Raw genomic sequence first — 23262 nt, 5'->3', positions numbered from 1 at the left:
CGCACTAGTGCCCTGCATGCGCACATAAACACACACATTTGAAGCCCAGGCTCCATTGTGAGAAGGAGCATGAGGATTCTCAAGGAGATGAGAACCCCACATAGTCTGCTCAGGAATAACACTTGGAAACTCCATATGCTCTGGGTCCCAAAAAGACAAATGGAATTGTCCCCTTTGTAAGGAAGCAATATGTATAATTAATGAGCAGGAAGTATAAACATCAGGCTTTAAATCTTGTCTCTTGCCTTCCCATCCTTAGGATGTGTTTGCTGGGGTTTTCTCCTATATGCGGATCTCCTGGAGTGCTCTGTATCAGACTCACTGCCCCCTCCCACCCTGGAGTATATCTGGGTGTGCAGAGACACGTGTTACTTCTGTGAAGCCCTGTCTCAGGTGGCAGGGTAATGTAAATTGTTCATCTCTGCTTTTCAACCTGGGATCCTCTTTCAACCAGGGAAGGGGGCCCAAATTTGAGGTCACAATGGAATGGGAATTGTCCCTGTCCGTTTATCAGGTCAAGGACCCAGGCTTTACCAGGGAAAGGAGTTTGGAGTCTCCTCCCCCTCTCCATAGGCTTGCTCAGCATTGAAGGATTAAATAGCACTTTAGACAGTGTGTGCCCAGAACAGAGGCACATAAGAATTCCATTCCTTATGTAGCTGCACCATCAGGGGATTACAGAGGCATCAAGGAGAAATCCCTTCCCATGTTCAAAATGGCTCCTGCTTTACTGAGTAAAAAGCCCCAAGTGGTACTAATTCTCTTCGGAATCGTGTAGAGAGACACCCTTTCAGGCACCTGGGGCCATCTAGCAAGCTATTCCAACAATCAGCATTTGTCTCAGTACCCCTACTTAGTTGAGAGATGCCCAGAGCAGGGTGATTAGCGTGCTACCTCACTTCTGTAAACAATCGGGGGAAGTACCCCATGTACAGAACCACACAAAAAAGAAATCCCAATCCCACATGACTCTATCAGCACTGGAAGCCAGTGTCTTGAAAAAAACCTCAATAATAATAAACTATCTAGTTTCTCATGCTTTCCTCCTTTGAGATCATCATTTCCGGTTAAAACTAGATGTTAAACTAAAATGTAAGGAAAATTTGAAAGTTTGGGGAACCTAAGTGCAGCAGTAGTCCTACCAGAGAGAGATATCACCATGCCTCCACTTATGGTGCAAAGGAAACAATACCTTACTTGCCAGGGTCTGTACTTCAAAATTAGACTGTGTTTAAACATGTCTTTTCACTCTGCCCCTAAGATTAACCATAACTGACTGATGTGATATTAAACATAACAGCGCAGTGTCTATACTCCATGTTGTAGCATCATGTTAATGAACACATTAATTAATACCTCGTGAAACTTCCCACTGTAGACGTGCCCCTATTGTCTTTAAACTGCTTCTACTACCTCATTATGTCACACGCAACTTGTGAGAGCATATCAGTTCTGATGTATGCAGAATTTCCATCTAAATTATTAATTAAGTGATTCTTCTTATGACAGCACTATTTTTGCTAATAATTTAGATAGGCGTTTTTAGTTTTTAAACCTGTCCATCTAGGTGGACACCTTATCAATTCCCTCTGCATTTTCTAGCCTGCAGTCTTTTTCTACTTCCATTTGTGGTGAATGACGGACTGTAGTTCTGTGCTCTCGCTTCAGAAATAAACACATGAAAAAGCAATCACGTAGCACGGTGTGGCAAGCAGGCACTGAGTTACAGTGCTCACTCCACTTTGGTTGTTTTGAATATTCTATTTAGATTATTATTTCTCTATCAAGGAAATCTACACACATGTAGCTTTCCAATAAACATGACTTTTATGTTTCTCTGTTGGAATTAGAAGCTGCTATAATTCAATTGTATATTACTAAGTGAATCTATTATACAAATGCATATTATAACTTTTGTCTGGTTTTTTAGTTGCACTGAACTTTCAATGACAGGTGAGATGCCATTAGTGAGAGTATAATGCTTATACAGAAGAATGAAGTTTCCTATTAGCAACTACAAACAATTTTTTATTTTATAGTTGGACAATCAGAAGTCTTCAATTCAACTGAAGAAGCAAAATGGATTTGCTTGCAGTAAAATGAAGATGTGGATGAAATCCTGTAAGCAGCTAGAGAAGGAAAAAAAATTCAGCAGAAACAAATTGCTGAACATGGTGCTCCATTAAAGGAGCAAAAGCCAAGTATGGAGTAGTTTAAGAAGGAAATGCTCTACTAGAATGTTATTATAAGGCTGCAAATCATTCATGGAAGTCACGGTTTCCGTGACCTCTGTGAATTTTGCAGTGCTGGTGCAGCTGATCCCAGGACCACCCCATCAGCTGGGGAAGCCCAGGAGCCAGCCGCACTGGCCGTTGCTCCGGCAGCACTAGGCATGGTCCCTGGTGCTGCCCTGGAGCAGGAGTCTGGGACTAGTGGCAGCGGGATCCTGGGCATCCCCCCAGCAACAGCGTCAGCCTGTTCTCTCTCCCCCACTCTCCAGCAGTTTTCAGGATTGTCCCCCCTCCCAGTAGGTAAGATTTAATCACAAGTATTTTTAGTAAAAGTCATGAACAGGTCATGGGTCCGTCACTTTTTGTTTATTGCCCGTGACCTGTCCATGACTTTTACTAAAAATACCTGAGACTAAAACATAGCCTTAATCATGATCCTGTTTCTAACCTTAATGCATTTATTTATACAATATGTTTTCAAAACATGCATTATTACGTTCGATTCAGATGAGGCGCCAGATCCTCAGCTGGTGTAAATCATTATAGTTTCTGAAGCTCTGCCATTCACACCAGCTGAGAATTTGGCCCAAGATCTGTCTCCTCAAATTTCAGAGTCTCCTTCTATGTTATGAATAGAGATTTCCAATGCCTATGTTTTGAAATCAAAAATGACCTTAGGATGAAGGGGAGGCTATTTTTTAAAGAACATTAGAGTGGTGTGTATAACTTCTTGCAATGCTTTGTTTGAGACATGAGAGTGTAAAATGTTGGAGTGTGTCTGTTCTTTCCGTTGCTGGCCATCACAACAAAGAAAATTCACATTCTGGGTATAGATGGCTGATAGTTCAGCATCCACCATGGAGAAATTGACATCTTTTAGAGTTTATACATATGTCCTTCCAAACAGCTTTTGGTGTCCTTCTGGCTTGTAGACAGGGAGAGAGGAGCAACTCTTAAAGTGTTATGATTCAGACAAGTATCAGAGGGGTAGCCGTGTTAGTCTGAATCTGTAAAAAGCAACAGAGGGTCCTGTGGCACCTGTAAGACTAACAGAAGTATTGGAAGCATAAGCTTTCGTGGGTAAGAACCTCACTTCTTCAGATGCAAGTAAGGGAAATTTCCAGAGGCAGGTATAAATCAGTATGGAGATAACGAGGTTAGTTCAATCAGGGAGGGTGAGGTGCTCTGCTAGCAGTTGAGATGTGAACACCAAGGGAGGAGAAACTGCTTCTGTAGTTGGATAGCCATTCACAGTCTTTGTTTAATCCTGATCTGATGGTGTCAAATTTGCAAATGAACTGGAGCTCAGCAGTTTCTCTTTGGAGTCTGGTCCTGAAGTTTTTTTGCTGTAAGATGGCTACCTTTACACCTGCGATTGTGTGGCCAGGGAGATTGAAGTGATCATCAGTGATCTACAACCCATCCTGGACAATGATCCCTCACTTTCACAGACCTTGGGAGGCAGGCCAGTCCTCGCCCACAGACAACCAGACAACCTTAAGCATATTCTCACCAGCAACCACGCATCGCACAATAACAACTGTAACTCAGGAACCAAGCCATGCAACAAACCTCGATGCCAAATCTGCCCACATATCTACACCAGCAACACCATCACAGGACCTAACCAGATCAGCTACAACATCACCGGCTCATTTACCTGCACGTCCACCAATGTTATATATGGCATCATGTGCCAGCAGTGCCCCTCTGCTATGTACATTGGCCAAACTGGACAGTCACTACGCAAGAGGATAAATGGACACAAATCAGCTATCAGGAATGGCTATATACAAAAACCTGTAGGAGAACACTTCAACCTCCCTGGCCACACAATCGCAGATGTAAAGGTAGCCATCTTACAGCAAAAAAACTTCAGGACCAGACTCCAAAGAGAAACTGCTGAGCTCCAGTTCATTTGCAAATTTGACACCATCAGATCAGGATTAAACAAAGACTGTGAATGGCTATCCAACTACAAAAGCAGTTTCTCCTCCCTTGGTGTTCACACCTCAACTGCTAGCAGAGCACCTCACCCTCCCTGATTGAACTAACCTGGTTATCTCCATACTGATTTATACCTGTCTCTGGAAATTTCCATTACTTGCATCTGAAAAAACATGCTTCAGACAGTTCCTCCATTTTCTAACTATCATCAGCCTGGTACTAGTTGCAGCTTTCTGGGACCAGGAAGTGCTGGAGTTTATTAACTTTAACAAATGTTTTGTAAGACACATACATTGGGGTTTTATTGATCACAAGCTTCAGTCATTTCAAGACTTGTCAGGGGCTAAGTATAGAGCTAATAGGACAACAGTTTAAAGTGGTCACCACAGTGTGTAAAATATACTACAACTTGCCTGCCATTAGTTAGGGTAAGTTAGGCTAGCAAATATTCATGAGTGTCCAATAAGCAGAATCACTAGCGGTATAAAAAGAGATCCATATTTCTGAGACGAGCTATATTCAATTATATACCCAAAAATTGTTAAAATAATGGTAAGGTGGTAATGTTAAGCACTTAAAAGTTAGGAAATGCCAGAATTAATGTTGCCCATGCATTGTGTGTCCAGGGGCAGATTCCAAAGAATCGGGGTACCTGGCACGCTGACAGTAAATATGGCATCAACAGAGATCTCTTCTGTAAAGTAACCTTTACATGATGTCTGGTTTGTTTTATTTGGTATAGTTTACTGTGGTTGCACAAGCACACATCTTATGTACTTAATTAACAAATGAATGATTGAGATCATTGCATTCTGAACTCATCTTTCCAGAGTCTCCTTAAAGTTATTTGTACAGGTAATGACTCTTTCCTTTGGTCAGGTGCTGATGAGGTTGCCATCTCCCTACATGAGAATGAGCCAGAGTATGAGCTAGACGGACTCCCAGAGGTGGTGAAAAAAGGTAATTGTTACTTCGTTAGAGGAGAAGAGACCACATTGGTGGGGAGTGTGTGCGCGCACGCTTATCTAGAGAATCGTGTTGTCATATGTGTGACTTGGAAGCATTGTAAAAACTTGGACATCATCGGCCAGATTCAGCCCTCGTATAGGTTGCATAAGTCCATTTAACTCAACTGCTTGTCAGAGCTGAGTTTAGCCGCATGTGCTTTAAAAAAAAGCCCTAGTATACAATTGAGGCTATAGGGGGCTAGTATATTTTGTTGTAGATGTATGTAATTTCTAGTGGTTTTGGGTTTTGGTCTGTGTGATGTCTTCCCATCTGTACAGTTTTGTAGTATTTGATGACAAAAGCAAAACAGCCAAAAATTCTGAAATCCAGAATCCTAATATCAGGTTGTAGTTTTGAAAATCAGTCTAGATACATGTTGTTGACTTTGGGACTCCTCTGAAAACTTTGCAAAAGACCTCTGGCAAAAAGAGAGGGATTCTAGGCCCAGCCATTCCCAGTATAAAACACCTTTTTCTTCTGGTTGAGAGGAAGGGGGGAAATTTTTGCTTAAACATTTTTAACTGAATGTTTTTTCATTGAAATGTGCTGCATTGTCAAAGCCAAAATGTTTCACGGAGATGTATTGATTCAGACAAAGTTTTTGCTGGGAAGGTTTCTGAGGTGCAAAGTGGACTCTTGCAAGGAGGAAGGCCCCCAAATTGAAAACCTGATGTTTTTGATTCAATTTCATTTTGTGAAAGCATTTGAAAGGCTTATGGTTTCATTCCAATCTAGAATAAAAACAAATTTTGAAACCTCGAAAGGTGTCGCAAGACAGAATTGTCGCCCTCCGGCCAGCTCCACTTAGAACAGTAGAAGAGATATCATTTTCAGATGGAAATGATTTTCCAGTTAATGGTGTTCCTTTAAAGGAAAAAGAGAACATTTTCTTGGGGAAAACACTTTTGGCCATTTTAGTAGAGCTGCTGTTGCACAGATCCACACCCTTGCCTGAGTTCACCTATAAAATTCTAGGAACTCAAGATAGTCCTAATAATTCCCCCATTATATTTTATTCAGTGAGTAAATGCCATTTTACTTTCTTAAATTATTACCAGTTGTCATCTCCATCTTGAAATGAGCAAGATCAGATTGATTAGAACAATAAAGTAATTTAGGCAACCTTGGTTAATAGAAGCTGTTTATTTTTTAGGGTTTCCTGATATTCCTATTGTGAAAACCGACCCTTACATTTTGTGCAGAACAACTTTTAACCTAAGGACCAGTCCCCGTCTTGCTGCCCAAAGCCAAAAATTGTCACCAGGTTCCCAACTTTTACAAAAAGGCAGGTCAGATAATCTTGGGGAGATCTGTAAACTGACAGCTGGTGGCAGCAAATCACAAAAGGTAACTGATCTTAAAAATGTATCTGAATGTGCAGGGCATGGGCAATCCACATCATGTATTTATCTCTCCAAGTGAGTTTGAAGATATGCCGTGTTATTCACACCTCCTTTCTATCTGCCATGAATATAGTGAAGGCAAGGTCATCAATGTAAATACAATCAATAAAGTGTGGCATATAACAAAGATCTGGGCATAATGGTAAACTTAAAATTGTTGGTATGATCAAATCTGTGATCTCATGCCAAGTGCTCATTAACTTGGTAAATAGAAATGAGGTAAATCTTCCCACTTTAATGCTCATCACAAATATTTGATTATTTCTTGAAAGACCTGGCTGCCTAGAGCAGGGGGTGCGTGTGTGCGTGCATAGATGGATTACACACAAAAGCACTCAAAAGTTCGGATATGCTGGAATGAAGGCTCCTTGTCCCAATCTCTCTGTTCAGCCAGCCCCAGTTCTCTTCTCCTCCTCCTCTTAGCTCTGTGTCTTCTCTCAGTGTCTCCTACACATTCCTTTCCCCGTACCCCCGCCTTCTCTTAGTCTTCTAGTCCTAGCCTCGCCTACTGGCTCCCTGTCCTTGGCCCCCTCCCCTCACCCCCGTTCCAGTCCCAATCTTGGCATACTCCTTGTCCCAGTCTGCCCTCCCACCCCACCCCCCCATTTGCCTTTTGTCCCCTCTGCATTTGAGTCCAGTATCTTCCTCCACCACCGTGCATGTGCACCAGCTTGGAGGGGTCATTGGGAGTACAGGAAAGAAAGGTTCCTGTCTCAGTTCTGGTGCTTGGCCCAAAGCAGCTGGGAAGAACCGTTGCAGGGAAACTCTGGCGTTGACCCCTGTAGGCCTGGGTTGGAGCATATCAGTTGCTCTGTGAGGATGGCTCAGTGCTGTGTTTTCATATCCAGGAGCTGTGGGGAAATGGCACATGAGCAGTAACTCTGTGGGGAATAGCTCATGCGCAGTTTGGTTAGCACTAAGAGCTGTGTGAGATCCAAGTATACGCAGCGAGGATGAAATCTTCAGAGATTTTAGCTGCTAAAAATCTAAGAATTCTCTCTACTGAGGGTCTGTGAACTGTGATTTTTTTCAAAGGCTTCTAATTTGGCCAAATTTGGGCAGGTTTTCCTGGGGATGGCAAAAAGCACATTCTCTGACACAAAGGCCACTGTCTGCCAAATGACAAGTCCCTGCTCCAACACATGGAGCTTTTCAAAGAAAAGATGCCAGAATATTTTAATATGAGAAAAATGTAGATTTCCCTAGCCTTGCTCTTGGGAATAGCTTAACCATTTTGGCTGAAATTCTGCCTCTGTCCCCCACCCCCGAAGAAAAAGAGCATGAGGCAGACATACAGCATAGAAAATTTCAGCCCAAGCAATTAAAGTTTGTAAAGTTATAAGCAGCAGAAAACAGGGTCTTGTAATGGGAGGAGACAGGTAACCTTAATAATAAATGATCCTACTAGCTTTGCCAGTAATATATGTTGGTAACAATTTTGTTTTTGCTGTTGCATTGCTGTGAACTTAGCCAATTTAAACAACACACAAAATCATTCTTTAAGTAACAATCTCTACAAAAACAATCATGCTTCAACAAATTGTTTAAAGAGATATTCTGTTCCCAGAGTTTTCATTTTTTAGGCCCAGACCCTGAAGTCGTTTCTCAGTCCTTATGTAAACTTGATCTGATTTTTTTCCTTTGCTTTTAATTATTGAGGACACTGGAATGAAAATTGATCTCATTCTTTAGAAGTTCTGGTACTGAACTTTGTCTTAATGCTTGTATTGTGATAGCCTCAACCAGACACTGGTAACTGCATGTCCACAATCGGAGATTTTGCCCATTGCTAGAAAAACACTGTTAGAGTGACGGAACAATTAGAGAGGTGGCACACTATCTCCACAACTCTTAGGTCTAAAAAGGAATGCTTCCACAGTCTCTGCTTTCAGTGGTAAAAATCATTTATTTTTAGACTTAGCCTTATATTTCTCAAGCTACTATTACAATTACGGAACTGTAAGGACTGTCTTCCCTTTTTCCACTTGACATCAACATTTTAACAGCTTTTATTTTGATAAGTATTGGCGCTAGAAGGATAAGCCCTGATGCTCATCTCTCACACAGGACCCACATCAGTGTAAGTGGGAGGAGAATTGAGACCAATTACCTACACTATCAGAAGCTGTGGCATTTAGGATTTCAATTGTCGTGAAGCACACATTTATAACTACTGAAGTTTTAACTAATTGATGCTAAAATCATGTCAGAATTTGGTGGGAAGTGCAGGGGAGCATTTGGTGTAATAGCAGTGGGGACTGGAATTTGAGATAACCCCAAAGGTATAAATATTGTGAAATTTTTCAACAGTTTTACAAAGCTAGTGTTGAACAGCAGAACATCTGGGCAAGATATCCTCTGCAGGCCAGTGTAAATGCTTCAGGATGAAACAACTTTTTCAAGTGCTATTATATTTACAGAATAAACTATAGGACATTTACAAATTCATTATGAAATATCAGTAATTAAACTTAAATTACATATCTCAAAATACAGTTCTGCTGATTAGTGATTGAGCAAGAATAGACTAGACAAGGAATTACTGTGTACTACTCCTTAGCTTTGCCTATACCTTGTTATATTATGTGACTTGCGATTTGTAAAACTTGAACGTGGTGAGGAGTAGGTAGTTGCTGTAAAGCATTCTGCATAGCACTGTTGTATTTTCAAAGCGATCAATATAAACACTGAAGATTCTTGCATTTAGCGGGTGTCTGCTAATTCATGGTATTCGGTTGCTTGGAATGCGTCTCTCACTTCCTGCTGGTACTTAACAAGACTATTTTTTGTTGTGTTGCAGGTAGATGATACTCAACAGTGCCAAGCAGAAACAGCTATTGAACCCATGGAATCTAGTTCAAGATCTCTTTGCATAAATGAGCAACCCACAAAAACTGTTGCTCAGACCTCTAGGGAGAATCTTAACACTCACAAAGGCAGATGTTTCTTGAGCACACAAACATCACCTGAGCAAAATGAAGAAGGCAAAAACTGTATAATACTGTAAACCTGAGTAGTATAAGGGCCCTACCATCAATAAAACCCTAACCCTGCCTCTTGACCCCTTTACCCTGCCCCTTGACCCCTTAAACCCCACCCACCTGTCACAGGAAGTCCCGCCCCAGGGGGTGTTACGTCCGGGGTCAAGACGTCCACATGACCAGCAGCAAGGTGTGTCATGTGACCCTCCACCTAAGAAATCCTCCTCGGTATTGGTTTTACCCCGATAGGACCACCCTGAGAGGAGATTTGGCCAGTCAGGGTGAGTTCCAGGGCGGGGTGACCTGTCCGGATGTGGGTCGTGTGACCCCTCTAAGAACTCCTCCCAACACCCTCTGCCAGTCAGAGTGCAGCACCATTACCCCATATGTCCCAGCTCCGGGCAGAGGAGGCCATCTCTTACCAAGGACACGTGTTTTAGAAATTGTGGAAAGGCTGCTGAGAGGAAACGTGGACTCCTTTCCCACCGCTGTGAGAACTTCAGACTTTGTTTTAGCCCTGAGCACCTTTGGACTTGTGTGGAGAAAGCGCTACATCAGTGACAGTCCCGAGGAGGACCCTTTGACTCAACCGTTGATGGATACGTTGGAATCTGACCCCGAAACCCTTGTGAGGCACCCTGATGAGTGTGACGGCCTCTCATTGGTCAACCCCCTAGAGGTGAAGGCGATCATAGCTTAGGGGAGTCACAGCTGACAAGGTGAACAGAAAAGACGTCGCTCAGGTAAATGAATGATTAAGAAGCAACGGTCGAGGATGGGGTATAATGGGGCTAGGAACCAGGGATTGTGTAAATTAACAAGCAGTGGGGTGCTTACACTGTTTCTTTTCTGAAAATATCTCAACAGCTCGAAGATGCTGTGAGGGTACCTCCCATAAGGCTTTAATTTGTTAATTTACGCAATCCCTGGTTCCTAGCCCCATTACACCCCATCCTCGACCCAGGGCCGGCTCCAGGCACCAGCCGACCAAGCACGTGCTTGGGGCGGCACCTTAGAGCGAGGCGGCGCTAGGATTTTTATTTATTTATTTATTTTGGTTCGGCGGCGGGGCGCTCGGGGGGCTTGGCACGGTGCTCGGAGAGGGAGCAGAGTCTTGGCACGGCATGTCGCTCGGAGAGGGGCGGGGGCTTCAGGCGGCGCGGTGCCGAGGGGGCAGGGCTTCGGGTGGCGCGGTGCCGAGGGGGCGGGGGCTTGCGTGGCGTACGGGGGGTGGGGCTTCGGGCAGCACAGTGCTCGGAGGGGGGGCGGGGGCTTGGCACGGTGCTCGGAGGGGGGGAGGGGGCGCGGCGCTCGGAAGAGGCGGGGCTTCGGGCGGCATGGCGCTGGGGGAGCCGGGGCTTGCGCGGCTCTCCGGGGGTGGGGCTTTGGGCAGCATGGCGCTCGGAGGGGCGGGGGCTTGGCGCGTCGGTCGGAGGGGGGGCAGGGGCTTGGCACGGCACGTCGCAAGGAGGGGGGCGCGGCGCTTGGAGGGGGCAGGGCTTCAGGCGGTGCGGCGCTGGTGGGCCGGGGGCTTGCTGGGGGGGTGTTGCTTGGGGGGTGGTGCTGGGGGGGGGGATTTCGGCGGCGGTGGTGGGGGCAGGTTCAGCTGTGCGTCGCTCACGGGGGGGGTATGGCGGGGCGGTGCTCTTCTTTTTCGCCTGGGGCAGCAAAAAAGTTAGAGCCGGCCCTGCCTCGACCTTCGCTTCTTAATCATTCATTTACCTGAGCAACGTCTTTTCCGTTCACCTTGTCCGTCGGTGACTCCTCCAAGCCATGATCACCTTCCACCTCTAGGGGGCTGAACAATGAGAGGCCGTCACACTCATCGGGGTGCCTCACAAGGGTTTTGGGGTTGGATTCCAACGTATCCATCAACGGTCGAGTCAAAAGGTCCTCCTTGGAACTGTCACTGATGTAGCGCTTTCTCCACACACGTCCAAAGGTGCTCAGGTCTAAAACAAAGTCTGAAGTTCTCACGGGGGTGGTAAAGGAGTCCACCTTTCCTCTCAGCAGCCTTTCCACAATTTCTAAAACACGTGTCCTTGGTAAGAGACGGTCTCTTCTGCTCGGAGCTGGGACTTCTGGGGTAATGGTGCTGCACTCTGACTGGCAGAGGGTGTTGGGAGGAGTTCTTAGAGGGGTAACACGACCCACTTCCGAACAGGTCACCCCGCCCTAGGACTCACCCTAATTGGTCAAATCTCCTCTCTGGGAGGTCCTATCAGGGCAAAACCCATGGTGATTGGTAGAGGGAAGTGGGAGGAGTTCTAAGAGGGGTCACATAAGGCACCTTGCTTATAGTCATGTGGCTGCTTTGACCCCGGAATTAATACCCTCTGGGGCGGGACTTCCTTTGACAGGTGGGCGTGGTTTGAGGGGTCAAGGAGTGGGGCTTAAGGGGTCAAGGGACAGGGTTAGGGTTGGATTGATGGTAGGACCCTAATGTTACTAGCCTGCATGTAGTGACTCGGTGTGGCTCCCCTCCTACCCAGCAGAGGGAGAGCCCTTACAGACACCCAAGTGGGCAGAGACACCAACGCCTGTTCCCGCCCCCCGCAAGTCAAGGGGCGGTACAGGAAGTATAAAAGCTGGCCGCCAGAGCTCAGTGAGGCCCAGCCACCGCAGGGAGCAGACGTGCGGCCGGGAGTTCCCAGCCGGGAGACCTCCGAGGCCCGAGGCTGTTGCCCTAACTGGCTGGAGCTATCCCGAACCCACTACGAGGAGGAGCCGCCGGAGCCCGTCCGCTCCAGTCATTGGGAGGAGCCGTCAGACCTGCTCCGCACCGACTACGAAGGCGAGGAGCCCCCAGAGCCCCTCCGCCCCTGCTGTTACCCGGAGGAGCCGCCAGAGCCTCAGTGGCCGGATTTCCCCGAGGAGCTGCCAGACCTGCCCCCAAGCCCCGGACGAGAGGAACCGATGTTGCTGGACTGGCCTGAGCCCGGCGTGTTTCGGGCAGGATACCCCACTGACCAGCAGAGGTGATAGCTGCTGCTAGGGCCCGGGGCTGGAACGCAGTGGAGTGGGTGGGCCTGCGTCCCCCCTGCCACCCCCGCTCACGGGTGGCAGGCTTCCCCCTCACCCAACGCTCAGGTGTAGGAGCCCGCGCTTACCCCAACTGGGATATTGTTTGCTCAGCCCCTGCACCAAAGGGCCTGAGCTGTGACTGTTTGTGCCCCGCCCTGCTCCAGGGCCTGGGCCCTACCTGAACTTGCTGCTTGTTTGCTCAGCCCCTGCACCAGAGGGCCTGAGCTGTGACTGTTTGTGCCCCACCCTGATCCAGGGCATGGGCCTACGAAACTCACTGTTGTACTGGTGCTCAGTCCCTGCACCAAAGGGCCTGAGCCCCTGAACTAACTGGTTGTTTGTTCCACCAGTAGTGAGTCGGTGTGGCTCCCCTCCTGCCCAGGAGGGTCGAGCCCCGGCACGAACCTTCTACACTGCAGTTATATCACTTCAGATCAAGATAACCTTTGGAAGATAAATAGTTTTCATGACTAGGAATGAAAACTATATGCTCCCTGTTTTTTGTCAAAATAATTTGTAGAATACTTTGAACACTAAATCATTTTTACAGGTCTTGTTGTTAAACATTTCCTGAGAACTATGTCAGGAAAGCTATGTTGAAAGAATGGTCATATCCATTTTTATTTCACAACATGTTGGTAATATAGCTGATCGTTGTACAATGTTCTGTAAATAATTCTATAGAAACTTGTTTGAGATAAAATTTAATAGAAATGCAGTTAAATAGCAAACCACACATTACATTAGCAGTATTCCTTCTGTATATAGATGTTTCATTAAATTTCCAAAACACATTTCTGAGACTATTCATTACTAGAAGTTCACCTTGATCACCTTGATCGATTGGTCCTTCAGCCCTCGTCTCGATTGCACCAATCACAACACGTCTTCCATTCTTCTTGTATCATGGCCTTCCTTCTCCATGTGCGGCCATGTCTTTTCATGGTAACATCTTCCCATCTCTTTGGAGTTTGACCGAGTGCAGCTGCTAGTCCATCGATTGTCAGTGAGCCTCACTATATGCCCGGCCTATCGCATTTTACTATGCCTGCTCTCAACAACGACGTTCAGCACTCCACTCTGCTGTCTGATCTCTTCATTGGGGACTCGGTTGTGGATTGAAATTCCCAGAATTCTTCTTTCCATCGCCCTCTCCATGACAACAGTTGCTGCTCCTCTGTCAGCACCCATGTTTCACTACCATACAACATTGCAGTACAGTAATTCCTCGCTTAACATTGTAGTTATGTTCCTGAAAAATATGACTTTACGCGAAACATTGTTAAGCAAAACCAATTTCCCCATAAGAATTAATATAAATGGGTGGGGTTAGGTTCCAGGGAAATTTTTTTCACAGAGAAAAAACTATACACACACACACACACCACATTTTAAACAAACACTTTAATACTGTACACAGCGATGACGATTGTGAAGCTTGGTTGAGGGGGTGGAAGAGAGTGAGATATTTCCCCAGGGAATGCCTTACTGCTAAATGATGAACTATCTTTTGGCTGAGCCTTCAAGGGTTAAAATGTTGTTGGATCTTAAAACAAGGAGAAATTAACCATTCCCCCTCCTTTCCCCCCACCAATTCCTGGTGAATCCAGATCCAACCCCCTTGGATCTTAAAACAAGGAAAAATCAAGCAGGTTCTTAAAAAGAAGGCTTTTAATTAAAGAAAAGAAAGGTAAAAGAAAACCCTCTGGGAGAGATTAGCATACCAGCTACTCTCACAGACAACAGATTCAAAACACAGAGGATGTTCCCCTGGGCAAAAACTTAGTTACACAAAAAATACCCAATTTGATTATTCCCTAATGCCCAAAACAAGTTACTGTTAATGTTGATTCCACCCTTCCAATTTATCAATTTTGATCTAAGCTAAACTGGTGTTAATGGTTCATTTGTTCAGTTATCATGAAGGTACTAGTATGGAGGGCATAATTAAGGTTGAGCTTTAGACTCAAATAAGGATTCAACGTCTTTTATGTATGGAAAACACAGCATTATCCTGCCTGCTCACACTTACAGTACTTTCCTTTTGAGCACAGAATGAATTTTCTGAGAATTACAAGAAAATAAATTAATCAGTTAAATTAATTGAAAACTGGGACCCTTAAGAAATTTAGCATTTGTATCACTCTCTTCTATGTCCCAAATGATCGTAACACAAACTCTTCAATGTTTTATATAGTTAAAATTAATTAATTGAAAACTTGTGTGTAGGCTATATTGCAAGAAATTAGGTTGCTATTAATTAAGCTATTTTAAGGATTTTTTTAATCTAATTGTTATATAGACTACACACAGGGTCAGTTCAACCGGTCAGGTCACTTATAATTGGGACCATTGTGACATCAGATGCAATTTCACCAATCCCACGCCGCTTTCTCTCAAGTTATTTTTCATGCAATAGTTCTATGGGGTGTAATGACTCTGGATGAAGGAGACTGGACATGAGTGGAGTGCTCATTGGTAGATTAGTTGGCCCAATTTCACAGCTCTTTGAAGGTTCCATGCTGGCACACGAGCTTGGGTATCAATGCCTGAAAGGCTCCCGATGACACTGCTGCCTTAGCTCTATTGTGCACCCAGGCAGCCCCTGCAGGGAAACTGAGGCGCATAGGAGGAGTCTTTAAATTTCACAGATATTGAGACTTGCAGACTGTGCTTTACCCACCCCCTTTTCACATAGCATGAATCTCAATAATACCGCTCTCTAAAGCAACAAGTCAATTGCAAATTAAGAGACAAAGCCAATAAAGTATAGCGGTGAATCTGCGTTGTTCTAGTGATGCCAATTAGCATTAAGTTTAAATGGCCATTGCGTCCTGGCTGCTTTAGGCTGTTCTGGTATGCCAGCAAATCTGACCTTGAAAGTTAAAATTAAAATAAAATGATTAAAGATTGACACTGCATAGCTTCTAATAATTGAAATATCATAGTAGCATTTTCTTTTGATTCCTTGTTTGGTGATCATGTGTGAAATTTTCGGTAATTAAAAATTAACGAAACTCATACAAAATGTACATTAAGATGAAGTTATGGTTGTGAGTATATATCAGTAATGTAAGGGTAAAAAAGATTATAGGGGTTTTATAATTTTTCCCAACCCATCTTAACTTTGTAGTGACGACATGAGGGAGACGAGTTTGGAAAAAAGTCTTTAAAAAAATCAGTTTTAGCTGAACTGAGGTCACAAAAACGAAAACATTTATTGTCCTACGGTTATTGCATGGTGTCACTACAGGGACGAGTTAAGGTTGTGTTAACTGTGTATTTTCATTTCTTAACCTATTTGTACTACTTTTTAAATGTAACTTTAATGTTTAATTTCCTGCATTTGTGGTGCTTAGTTTGGGGAAAATTTAAAGCATTCCTGTAATGTGATTTAGTGCTATGGACTCTCTACCTTAACTCCCTCTAAACTTAATTTGTTTGTATGATAAAATTTTCAAAGGCTCCCAAATTGCTTAGGAGCTTAAGTCTCTGGAAACAAATGGGACATGATCTCCTGAGTTGTTTAGGTGATTTTGAATATTTTACCCTCAGTTCTTAATTTCTAATCTATCTATAATCAGGTGTGTGGTAGATAAAACAAGAATTCCTAGAGTAAATTCCTGGTAAGATGGTTGTATAAATTAAGGCAACTTTCTGAGCCAGGGCTGATAAATCATCAGTGAAAGCACACTTGTCCTTAGCACTCCATTTTGGTTTATGAAAGTCTCCATACAAATGCTGTCATTGGCACTCCAGTATTGTTCTGTGTACAGTAACCTGACTATTACAACAGTGATATTAAACAATTGTATATTCTGTTGCAGAGAATGCATTGGTTGGATTTTTCCTTTTTGTGCAAGGCTCGCAGTACAATTCATGCTAATATAGTCTAGTTTGCTGTCTTTCTATGTTTGTCTCCTGAAGTGTCTGGAAATGGAAAAAAAAATCGATGTGACTTGATAGTAATACGCTAAAAACATGTTTTAAAGGTGCTGGTATCACTATGCTGTATGCCAGTGTAGCTGATGGAAGGGTCTAGTTGATAAGTGCAGTTCAGCTCATCCTTCAGGTCTTGAAATAGTCTTCTCATTTTTACCTAGTAAAGAAAGAAAAAGCACAAAACTGAGATTTGTTTGGCTGCTGCTCCTTTGTAGGATTATTACCAAGGATGAATGTTTTGAGTTACATTCTAGTACTTTGGATTTTCAAAGTTCACTAGGCTGCTCTATTCTGACTTCTTTGCAACCCATTCGACACCATTGATTTCAATGGGATTCCAAACTAGAAAAGCACTAGGAACCCTCTGCCACAAAACCTCCATAGGGTTACACGTACTCCAAGAGCAATATGTCAGTGACCACACTGTAGAGGCACTCAAGGCTAGCTCAGCGGACCTCTTGTGAGATACCCTGGTGACCTAGTGCTTGGGTAATACAGGACAACTGCATAAAGAAAAGAAGACAAAGTTGTTGCATATGGGGATGAAAGAACCCTTGATGTACAGTGAGGACCTGACCTGTTCCCATTGAAATCAATAGAAGATTTGTCACGGGATTGAGCAATAGTGAAGTAATTAGGTTTTGCTATGATTAGTGAGTTGACCTATCATAAGAACGGCCATAGTGGATCAAAACCAATGGTCCATCTAGCCCAATATCTGGTCTTCTGACATGGCCAATGCTCCCAGCTTTTGGAAGTTAGTGGCTAGGAACACCCAGAGCTTGGGGTTGCATGCCTGACCATCCTCCGTAATAGCCTATCTTCCATGACCTTATTGAATTCTTTTTTGAACACCTTTATGGTTTTGGACTTCAACATCCCTTGCCAATGAGTTCCATAGGTTGACTGTTCACTGGGTGAAGAAGTATTTCCTTTCATTTGTTTTAAACCAGCTGCCTATTAATTTCATTGGGTGACCCCTGGTTCTTGTGTTAGGTGAAAGAATAAATAACTCTTCCTTATTCGCATTCTCCACATAGCATGATTTCTCAACATTTGCCATGACAGCTACAGTCCACCTAGCAACTCAGTTCATTCATGTCCAACAGTATATATATATATAGCTCTCAACCGAACTAAACGCATTTACCAAACCTCATCCTATGCTGCTTTTGGAAGTGCCAGTATTCAAAGGGAACACTGGGCTGCCCTGTTGTGTACACCACTGCAGTAGTTAATGCTAGCTATACATCACACTGTTCACAAGAATTTACTAGTCCTGTAAGGATTTTTCTTGAGAAGGAGAAGAAATGCCTCAACACCATCCATCTTCTTGCTTTTTCTGCTTCTCTCTGTTGTCTGCTGCTGGTATTGATTGCACACAATTGTGTCACATGTTAAGGAGAAAATGTTAACAACATATTAGGTGGAGCTGCTATCTATATCCAAATCAGATTCAGACATGTACATTGGAATATAATTCCACATCGTCCTACAATTCCTAGAAGAAGATCAGAGAGGGAACTAGAACATGTGTACTAAACTGGATTTTCTTTGCATTATGAATTACAAATGTGCTCATTTTACAAATGAAAACTTGGCAAACTAAGGTAAATGTGCCCTGTCCTGAAGAAAAACATTGGCCCTTGGTGTAGATTACAGCCCTTCTCTATAGATTTGCCCCTGTGACTGGTTTTGCCTGGCTGCTTCATGTTCCTGTTCATAAGGATTTAGGCCAACTTGACCCATGTAATGGCTTTAATTCCCATCACCACTATGAAGGAAAACATGTCCTACCTAGCATCAGCCTTATTAAGCAAGATATACTAAGGCTTTCAATCCTCTGTGGAGAGTTCAGTTGTTCAAAACAATTTTTAAAACTTTCTGGCAATGCTGATGAGTATTTATTTGGTTGTCTTCTATAAAATGTGGATTACAATATAATCTCAACCACGACAGTACTGAAATTGATTTTATAAACCCATGGTAAATTCCTGGATTTGCATCAAAATGGAACTGGTAAGACTGCGGTTCCAAAGATGGTATGGTTATATATAAACCTTTTTTCAATGTGTAATGTGCTCAGAAACTGAACAGCACTTTGAAAAGCTAGAGGGTAGCTTTAAAACAATTCAGTCTCCAAAAATATATTTGTATTGTTTTGTCTTCTTTGAATGCCTGACAAATCAGTCTATATTCATAATTCAAGCTTTCAGATGTTTATGTGAATGCTTCTGAGATTGATCTGTGCACTGCAAAATCCACAGCCCTCAATGTTCTCTCTCTGTCCCATTTTATAAATTAAATAGAAAAATGACAGATTAGTGAGAGTCTGTTTACAATATTCCATACTGTCTTCTGAGAGTTGAGAGTTCCTTGAAGGGAGCCACTTAGAGTAGGTGTGGAACATGATGTATAGGCTTTTAACAACATTGCTGAAAAGACAAACATTTAATTTACAGACATTTAGGCAATCAATCCAGACCAGATTAACATGTTCTACATTCTGGGTTTCATTGTCCTACATCTTTTAGAGGCAAATGAGGTAGAATTGTTTTTTTCCGTTGATTTGCACTGAAATAAGTATTTGTTTTTATTCTTTCAGCCTTGTGCTAAATAACTCTCAATACACTGTGCTACAACTGATTTTTAAAAATATGAATGGCCTGGATCTATTATATAATTGAGAAATAACCTATCAGTAGTTTCGGTCAGCAGCGATCAATTAGGGTCCTCAATTCTTCTGAGAAAGTCCAAAAGAAATGTAAGCAAAACACAAGAAGTAATTCTACCACTCTATTCAGCACTGATAAGACCCAACTGGAGTATTGTGGCAAGTTATAGGCACCACACTTTGGCAACGAAGTGAACAAATTGGAGAAAGTGCCGAGGAGAGCAACAAAAATGATTCAAGGTCTAGAAAACGTGACCTATGAGGAAAAATTGAAAAAATTGGGTTTGTTTAGTCTGGAGAAGAGAAGACTCCCATGGAGGCGCCACTCCAGGGGTCGCTGGGGCGCTCCTCCCAACAGGTATTGCTAGGAGGAAAACTTCTGGTGAATGTGGCGAGCACGCACACCTATTGTGGAATAGACATGAGCAACACATCTCGAAGAACACCAGTTACGGAAAAGGTAACTGTCTTTTCCCCTCTATTCGGCATTGGTGAGGCCTCATCTGGAGTACTGTGTCCAGTTTTGGGCCCCACCCTACAAGGAGGATGTGGAAAAATGGGAAAGAGTCCAGCGGAGGGCAACAAAAATGATTAGGGGGCTGGAGCACATGATTTCTGTGGAGAGGCTGAGGGAACTGGGATTGTTTAGTCTGCAGAAGAGAAGAATGAGGGAGAATTTGATAGCTGCTTTCAACTACCTGAAAGGGGGTTCCAAAGAGGATGGATCTAGACTGTTCTCAGTGATACCAGATGACAGAACCAGGAGTAATAGTCTCAAGTTGCAGTGGGGAGGTTTAGGTTGGATAGTAGAAAAACTTTTTCACTAGGAGGGTGGTGAAGCACTGGAACGGGTTACCTAGGGAGGTGGTGGAATCTCCATCCTTAGAGGTTTTTAAGGTCAGGCTTGACAAAGCCCTGGCTGGGATGATTTAGTTGGCAATTGGTTCTGCTTTGAGCAGGGGACTGGACTAAATGACTTCCTGAGGTCCCTTCCAACCCTGATATTCTAGGATTTTCCATTTGTGTGTGTGCAACTGTTTGTTCCTTCAGAAATGGAGTACTTTGCATTTGTCCTTATTGAATTTCATCCGATTTACTTCAGATCATTTCTCTAGTTTGTTCAGATCATTTTGAATTTTAATCCTAACTTCCAAAGCACTTGCAAACTGTGACGCCCCTAGGACAAGGGAAGCACAGCCCAATGGTCAGAGTTTATTAAGCAGTCCTTAGTGCAGGGCAGCACAGCCTAATGACCAGAGTCTATTGAGCAGCCCTTAGTGCAGAGCCTTCGGAGTCTCCCTGGACAGCTGAGCTGGCTGCCTTCTCTGGCTCCTCCAGTTGCCCGAGTTCATTCGGGCCCGGGGAGGCTCTGATTCCCGGTGCAGTCAGGGGCTGTGGCTGGCCTACTGCAGAAGCTTCCCAGACAGGTCCTTCCCCTGCAGCTGCCAGCCCAGAATGAGCCGGGCTTCCTCCCTTTATACTACTAGAGCATTTAGAGCATGCCCAGTCCCGCCGAGGAGGCGGGACTTCCGCTGTCAATAATATGGGTCTAACCCTGTCTGGGCTAGTGTGGGGGTAAGCAGACTCTGTCACACAACCCCTCCCAGCTTGGTATCATCTACATACTTTATAAGTGAATTCTCTATGCCATTATCTAAATTATTGATGAAGATATTGAACAGAATTGGACCCAGAACTGATCCAGCTTGACTATCAACTGATAACTACTCTCTGGGAATGGTTTTCCAACCAGGTATACACCCACCTTATAGTAGCTCCACCTAGGTTGTATTTCCCTACTTTGTTTATGAGAAGATCATGCAAGATAGTACCAAAAGCCTTCCTAAAGTCAAGATATACCCCATCTACTGCTTTCCCCCCATCCACAAGGCTTGTTACCCTGTCAAAGAAAGCTATTAGGTTGGTTTGACATGATTTGTTCTTGAGAATTCCATGCTGACTGTTGCTTATCACCTTATTATCTTCTAGCTGTTTGCAAATTAGTTCCCCCATTATCTTTCTAGGTACTGAAGTTAAGCTAACTGGCCTGTAATTCCCTGGGTTGTCCTTACTTCCCTTTTTATAGACAGGCACTATATTTTCCCTTTTCCAGTCTTCTGGAATCGCTCCCATCTTCCATGACTTTTCAAAGCTAACCAAAGATATGTTCCAACATATTCTGAAGGGCAGTCACAAACAAGTCCCCCAGAGACAAAAGGCTAGCCAATGGCTCAGCCAGGTGTTAATGAGCTCAACTGGACCACCACCTGTGTAAGTGGCCACTCTTTGGCAGAAGAGAGGTATGGGGGAAAACATCTACATTTTGACAACAAAGTAGTTTGTTTCCTGGCCAGACATCAGCTGGAGATGATACTTGAGCAAGAGACAGGGCTATAAGAGGAGAGGGCCGATGCCTCAAATCATCTCTCCCTTGCTCTCTGCCCCCGGCATCATCCACAGCTGAAGAACAAAGGAAGTAGCACTGGACTGGGGGAGAGATCCTGACTGAAAGAGGTTCACCCAGTAAGACTGCTGGAACATGTGGTGAGAGAGATCTTTGCTTTGTATTCACTTAGCTTGTTAAAAGGTAAAACCACCAATTCCTAACTTGTAACCAAGTCTGATTTAGATGCCTCATTACTTGTAGTAATTTAAAATCAATCTTTCTATTGTCAGTACATTTGTTTTGTTGTTTTATCTAAGCCAGTGTGTTTAGACTGAAGTTTTTGGGAAACTACCTAATCAGAGTGTTTAGGATTTCTTCACAAAAAAACCCATCAGTTCTCTTCTCCTTATGAAAAGCAACAGAGGGTCCTGTGGCACCTTTGAGACTAACAGAAGTATTGGGAGCATAAGCTTTCGTGGGTAAGAACCTCACTTCTTCAGATGCAAGTACCCTCTGTTGCTTTTTACAGATTCAGACTAACACGGCTACCCCTCTGATACTTCTCCTTATGATTTGCTGGGGACAAGAGGGTTTAATATACTCGCTTTTCATGACTGCTGAGCTGGGGAATTCTGAGAAGTAAGTTTCTCACTTCAATTGGACATGATTGGCAGTCTGTGCATAGGGGGCCCAAAACTGAAACTGCAAGTCAGGATGGAGGTGTACTGCTAGAACAGCCTGGAGAAGCTTACACAGCAGCTGGCTGGTGCCTTGTATGAAAAGCATTATTTTCAGTTACTAAAGTCACATGAAAATAGAAAGGCTACTGAATTGACTAGAATGAGGTTATGTCCTTAGCATGGCTGCGAGAGTCTCTAAATGTAAACGTGGCTTTGGGTCGAGCTCCTTTGTATTTGGGTAAGCTGAATTTTGGAAGGCAGCACTCTGAGATTGACTCTGCATAAACATCTGGCAAGTCATTATGCCTGTTTATCCTTTGCTACAACTGAGATTGATACCAGTACTCTCCTGTCTCTGAGGGTGGAGAGAGGCTCAACTTGTCAGAAGCTTTGTGCTGCTAAAATAAAAGATGCTGCAACTGCCAAATTTCATTGGGCATTTCCTTCCTTTTTGTTTTCGAGCATATATGCTCTACTGTGAGTGGAAATGATTTGATTACAGCCTGCCTAGGAACTAATAGACCATTTTCTGTCACCGCAGTTATAGTAGTTGCATCTAGTATAGTCTATGAATTTTGCTGGGAAAGCTATTCTCCTGTCCTCTATCCAAGCTGGGCCTATAGCTGGGTTACTCTTAGCAAGCAGAGGAAGTTGACAAAATTCTTATTTTGTCTTCAGGACACTGGAGAGATTTCTACAAACTCACCAATTCAGCTTTGATTATTCTTCCCCCCAGTGTAGCCAGTATTGTACAACAGTTCCCTGTCAAACATCTTACTTACACTGCTGCATGCTGAAAAGTACATCATTGGGCACTCCTATTCATTCTTTTCTCCCCAAAAAATTATTTGAAAGCCGTGTTAACATCTGATTTTTGGCAGTACATCATTGCTTTAAAATATGCCTGCTATGCTCTCTCTATACTCAATTGGCTTCAGAAAAGCAAACTGGAATAAGGTTTCAATCAATGTAGATACACCTCTACC

At 43.6% G+C, this 23262-nt stretch overlaps 1 protein-coding gene across 10 annotated transcripts in view; it reads left to right on the top strand.

Annotated features, from left to right (window-relative positions):
* Positions 1-23262, top strand: part of LOC135982473 (centromere protein F-like) — a 240687-nt gene that overhangs the window by 17420 nt on the left and 200005 nt on the right. For 2 of the 10 annotated variants that reach the window (XM_065589361.1, XM_065589359.1), the window contains 3 exons: positions 2040-2121; positions 5058-5138; positions 6340-7064. In XM_065589361.1, the coding sequence (XP_065445433.1) occupies positions 2040-2121; positions 5058-5138; positions 6340-6608 (432 nt within the window). In that variant the 3' untranslated portion in view covers positions 6609-7064. Of the gene's footprint in view, positions 1-2039; positions 2122-5057; positions 5139-6339; positions 7065-9389; positions 9671-23262 lie in introns of those variants that run through there. The other 8 variants (XR_010599857.1, XR_010599856.1, XM_065589363.1 and 5 more) reach the window with 7 other exon arrangements.

The sequence above is a fragment of the Chrysemys picta genome, chromosome 3, assembly GCF_011386835.1.
Source record: "Chrysemys picta bellii isolate R12L10 chromosome 3, ASM1138683v2, whole genome shotgun sequence".
NCBI lineage: Eukaryota > Metazoa > Chordata > Testudines > Emydidae > Chrysemys > Chrysemys picta.
The sequence above is the reverse complement of the archived record's forward strand: the minus strand, read 5'-3'. Positions and strand labels throughout refer to the sequence as shown.